This window comes from Corvus kubaryi, unplaced genomic scaffold (assembly GCF_017639235.1).
Source record: "Corvus kubaryi isolate FWS band 111438036 unplaced genomic scaffold, C.kubaryi_AGA036_p1.0 split2-37374, whole genome shotgun sequence".
Taxonomy (NCBI): domain Eukaryota; kingdom Metazoa; phylum Chordata; class Aves; order Passeriformes; family Corvidae; genus Corvus; species Corvus kubaryi.
This window is the reverse complement of record NW_024582082.1, coordinates 7243334-7248608: the sequence shown is the minus strand read 5'-3', so window position 1 is coordinate 7248608 and position 5275 is coordinate 7243334. Positions and strand designations below refer to the sequence as shown.

General features: G+C 49.7%; 1 protein-coding gene across 1 annotated transcript; it reads right to left on the bottom strand.

Moving 5' to 3' along the window:
* Positions 1–1302: 1302 nt before the first annotated feature.
* IL4 (interleukin 4) lies at positions 1303–3482 on the bottom strand. The gene is made up of 4 exons (XM_042014532.1): positions 3298–3482; positions 3031–3078; positions 1560–1691; positions 1303–1401 (listed from the first exon to the last, which is right to left on the bottom strand). The coding sequence occupies exons 1-4, from the start codon at positions 3439–3441 to the stop codon at positions 1303–1305; spliced, it is 423 nt and encodes a 140-aa protein (XP_041870466.1). The 5' UTR covers positions 3442–3482.
* Positions 3483–5275: the final 1793 nt, after the last annotated feature.

Sequence of the window (5275 nt, the reverse complement as noted above, 5' to 3'; positions counted from 1 at the left end):
TCCCCTGGTATCCATTTCTCTCAGTGGCAGAAGAAAAGGGAGTTAGTGAAGTCCTCTCTCTAGAGAAAAACACTCATTTCAGTGGTTTTTTTCCTTGAATTTGTCTCCAAACCAAGACAGCGTATTTTCCAAATAATATTATACATAGTACATCTTCTTAATTCACTTGTGTCGGGAGCTGGGTGAGGAAGGGTGAGTGAGATGCCGCTGTAGCTCTGAGCTGCACAGCGCTGGAGAAGTTACTGCAGGTACTGTGGGGTGTGTGGGGGCCTTGTTGCCAAGTTCCAGGGCAGTGGGCAGCAAAACCTCGTGAAAGAGGTGGACAGGGCTGAACAAGAGGATTCTTTGCAAGACTACAGAGAGAACCAGTGGGATGAGGCTGCCGAGCCAGAGATGTGCCTGAAGAGCTGCTTGAGCCCCTGTTTAAGCTCATCCTCTGCTGGGGTGGTCCTGGACTGAGCCAGGGCACTGCAAGAGCAGCTTCTGGGCCCCTACACGGTCAGTGCTGCCTGTGCTCTGCCTCTTCTGGTGTGTGTATTGCAGAGGGGGTGTAGCTGATGAGGAGAAGTCTTCGCATGCTGTCCTGGCTTTGTCTCCTGTGTTACACAAACCAGTCACACCCTGTACTGGTCCAGGTGCTGTGAATTTACCTGCAGTAGTTGGAAATGTTCAGGACTCTTTCCTTTGCTGCGTGAGCTGTGTTGTTTGGCAGTGCCTGTGGCCTCCCAGCCTGCTCAGCTCGTAGGTACCAGGTTTTCCGTGGTCTGCAGCCTCTGCAGCTCCCCAGAGTCCTGTGACTCAGCTGATACATGAACCAAACCCTGCACATTCCTGGCCTCTTCACTCCTGGGCCCCAATGGGCTGCGCCATATATATATATATATATATATATATATATATATAGTAATATAGGCTTTAAGTAAAGTGAGGAGTGAACTTGCTTAGCTCCAGACCTGGCTTCTGCCTTTGCAGCTCGAGCATGTACTTTTGAGTTCCCACCTTTCAGGAGCATGCCCCATTTGTGGCCTGGCTTCTCCCCTCTGCCTTCTCTTGGGCTTTTCCTTCTGCTTAGACCTCTGTTCCTCATGTTAGCATGAGCTTAATGCCATAGCAGGACAGATTGTTTGGCAACTCCTAGCCACACCACCCTTGTGCCCATAAACTTGTAACTCTCTTAACTGTTGCCTTGTGTAACATCCTATGTAATGCCAGTGCATTTAGTCCAAAAATACATTTATTTAAAGAATTATTATAAATAATCTTTGAAAAATAGGCTCATAGTTTAAAAACAAAAGTGTTTTTTCACTTCCGACTCTTATACTCTTCTTGGAGAACTTGGTGTAATTGCTTGAGGAAATTCTTTAGTGAGGTGGTGCTGCCTGCTGCCACAGAACATGGCTTCTGGAATGGGAAAAGAGGCTGTTAGGAAGCTTGCTGGGGCAGGATTGGGTTCTGCAGCCTGAGATGGGCTGCTAACAGTGGTGGGAGAGTAAAACAAAAATGGTGACCGAGGGAGAAGCTTGAGGGCTGTGGGCCGTGCAGGGGGAATTGTGCCTCACCTTGTGCCCTGCTCTGGTCCCCCAGACCAGGCTGAGCAAGTTGTGGTAAATGCCCTCGAGGTACCTGTGGCAGCTCTGGCTCTCCCGAGCAATTGTGGCAGCTTTGCATAAGATCTCCATATTGTTACCTCTCTGGGAAAAAGCACATTACTTTTTAAAAAACTCTTTTGTATGCTCATGGCTTATGAGCAGCAGATTAAAACACAACAAATAATATATTTCTGTTCTAAAGGATAGGTGAAAATTGCAGATTGAGGTGCCAAAGCCTTCATGAAGCTTCCTGGCTCCATCTGTGCGCACCTGATGCTGCTCCCATCCCTTTCCTGGTGAGGAGTAACCAACCCCCGGCAGAAGCTGTAGCAGTGTGGCACAGCAGCGAGCACCCCTGTGCTGGAGCATCGTGCTTCTGCTGCAGGTGTGGATGTGGGACCCTGTGGAGATGCTCCATGCAGGTTCCCTGGGAGTGAAGCTGGTTTGAGCAGGCAGAGGTGCTACAGGAATAACAAAAGTACCTGGGAAAAGTTTGCCTTCATTAGGGGCTTGAGAAGTCCTATAGCAGAGACACATGGAAGATGAGGAGTGAGTTGCTGCTGGCAATAAAAAAAACTATGTGACTTTCTTCCCCGGGGGATGTTCCCAGTGCTGCCTGCTCTTTCTCAGCTTTCACATCAAACAAGTGACCAGCCCATCCCTGTGAGCTGCGCAGCTGTGAGTGTGGGGCTGTGCAGCATCTCAGGCATCTCTTCTCACTACCACAGCTGCTCCCTGTGGCGGAATGGGTGTGGGGATCCCCTGAGGGGTGCTGAGCTCCAGCCCACCAGGGAAGGCCACTGCATGCCTCAGATGCCACCCAATGTGGCATGAGGTGAGGGCATGGGCTTTCTGTGAAAGCAGGAACTCAGGGGCTGGGGAGCTTGGCTTAGGCAGCAGTTTTCAGAGCCTTATTATTTGCTATTAAATCTTGTGCTAACTGTAGAGCCTTCCCCCAGATAAGGGGCTAAAAAGGGATAGTGTGTCTACCCAGCACTTGAGATGCCATGCAACAGGCATGTGTAGGTGCCTGAGCTGGTGACAGCACTCCAAGGCAAAGGGAGATTTCCTCTCTTCCTTTCTGAAAAGCTGAAACCTCTGTTTGCTGCCCAAGCACAGGTGCCCATCCCTGCCCATCCTCCAGCATTTCCCTGTCCCCAGGGTGGCCAAAAGCCACCAATGCTGCTTTGGCTAGAGGTGGACATGGGTGTGGGAAGGTGGGGGCACATGTGCAGGGCACCGGGAGTGGTGAGAACCAGCTGGGCAGCCCAACATTTGTGCTGGGGGCTCACAGTGGGCTCCTTGCTCTTCCACAGCACCATACCAGGACATGCAGGATCCCGGTCTTCCTGTCTGCCTCCCACCACCCTGTGCTTTCCTCTGGCCCCCTGCATCCTCTCCCAGTACTCATCAGGACTATATGATTGGGTTTTTTTCTTACCTTATCATCTGCAAAAATATTTGTCACGTTCATTTTGTTACAGGAAACCTTTACCAAGACACAAAGGAAGAGGAGCAATCAGGCTCCAGACAACACGGATCCATCCTGACACATGCACAGAGAGACACACGTCCATCCACCCGCCAGGCCCTAGGAGCCCTGTGAACCCCATGCTCATCACCTGCCTCTGACTCAGCATTGCTCCCTCCAAGCCTGGTTAAATAGTCTGTCCCTCCCATCAGTGGGTAAAATACCAACCAGCCCTACCTCCATCTGTTGGAGCTGGTCCAACAGCCTGATGCTCTCCTTCAGCATGTTGGTCCGTAGTCTGTGTTTCCATGGAGTGACCACGTCACCCAGGCAGGCTGACAGTGCCAGGAAGGTGAGCAGGACCTGGACCAGGATGCTCATGACCTGCTTTGGCTGGACCCCTTCAGCTCTTAGTCTCTGAATTGTGATCTGTACCTGTGTGTGCTTCTCTGGAGGAAGCACCTCAATTTATTACTGTAAAATTGCTGAACCAGAAGGAAAAACTTATTTTTCCCTTATCTGCACTTTCCAAAGTTGCTCCCAATTAGGAGAGCAGCAGGTCTTTTTTTGTGCAAGTCAAAATTTTCTTCTGATCTTGCATTATGAAATTTCCACTGTAAGATGACAGTGGCAGGAGTCAGGTCACATAGTATATAAGGCTGCCTGATTTGGGGATTCTCCATTTCTCCATATCTCAAGGCTTTCTCTACACCGTGAATTGGAAGTAGCTAAACTGGGTAACCCACTCCAATAACAACAGTTTTCTTTTTATTTTCCTTTGAGTATCCTGCAAGTTCTTCTGTCGTGTTTCATTTGAATATCTTCAGATCATGTAAAGCATCCTTCATCTGCACACAGATTTCCGTCCCTGAGTTTCTTAACCTGGAGAGGAACAGAAAGTATGGCAGAGCCATGTGGGGACAAACCTGGGCAGGAGCAGGGCATCACCTCGGGGGATTTGTGGAGAGATGGGGCCCCTCCTGGCCAAACAGGATCCCCAAACCAGTGTGGCATTCTGCAGGGTTGTGGGCAGAGATCTGGTGTGGGTAGTCCTGCTGTGTTGATGCTGGGAAACTGGGACTTTGTGGCCCTGTTCCAGCGTTTTGGGGAGCTGGAGGCTGCCCTGTCCATCCTGCCCTGCTTGGGGAACATCAGCTTGAGTTTTCAGGCAATGGGCTCTGCCAGCCCCACAGGAAATGGCACTGAGAAATGCTGAGCTGGGAAACTTTGGAGTTTTGTAATAACTAATAGGGATTTTTCTAACTCAAACAGCAACTTGCCACCAGATAACAACTTGAGAGCACTTGATGAATCCGGGAGTAGCCAGACTGAGAGTAATTTTGTTTGTCTGGGTCTGAGATGCCCCAGATGAAGTTAGGTGAAGTCACTGACTCAGAAAGACCTTTGTGAGGGATCTGCCAGTGGAGAGCTGGGCTGTTTCCTACCTCCCTGTTGCGGAGAGCAGATAAGGGAGCATGCTGTCCCTGTGTGACTGCATCCATGGCCTTCAAGGATGGTGGGTCCTCATCAGCATGCCCAGAGCTGTCCCAGTGGTCTGGAATGAGTGGTGGTGGTGGTAGGATTCCTGCTTAAAAGTGGTGCTGGAGAAGGTAGGAGAGAGAGGAGGGTGGATGGAGGTAGTAGCTCCACCCTGCAGACACAGGGATTTCCCCAGTGATCATGGTGGAAAGCTCTAAAACTGGAATCAGTGAAGAGAAAATGCTCAAATCACAGAAAAATTTAACCTTTCTCTACTCAGGTTGAATCATGGTGGAAAACTGCATCACTCTGTGATGAGAAAGTCACCAGCTGTGTTGGGTTTGCATGGCAAGGTTTTGATAGTGGGGAGCTACAAGGCGGGGTTCTGTGAGAAAATGCTGGAAGATTTCCCAATGCCTGATGGAGTCAATGCCAGTTGCTCCAAGAGGAACCTACTGCTGGATGAGGCCCAGCACATTGTCAACAATGGCAGTGCCCTGGGGAAAAACCCTACACAACTGCAGAGAAGAGAAGAGAAGAGAAAAGAGAAGAGAAGAGAAGAGAAGAGAAGAGAAGAGAAGAGAAGAGAGAAGAGAGAAGAGAAGAGAAGAGAAGAGAAGAGAAGAGAAGAGAAGAGAAGAGAAGAGAAGAGAAGAGAAGAGAAGAGAGGAGAGGAGAGGAGAGGAGAGAAGAGAAGAGAAGAGAAGAGAAGAGAAGAGAAGAGAAGAGAAGAGAA

Bases quoted from the DNA above. Each gene is read 5' to 3' on its own strand.
- IL4 (XM_042014532.1), bottom strand. From the start codon at position 3,441: ATGAGCATCCTGGTCCAGGTCCTGCTCACCTTCCTGGCACTGTCAGCC. The intron at 1,692-3,030 runs GTAAGAAAAAAA...GCTTTTTCCCAG, and splicing joins ATATTTTTGCAGATGATAAG to AGAGGTAACAATATGGAGAT. The intron at 1,402-1,559 runs GTGAGGCACAAT...TTCCCATTCCAG, and splicing joins GGACCAGAGCAGGGCACAAG to AAGCCATGTTCTGTGGCAGC.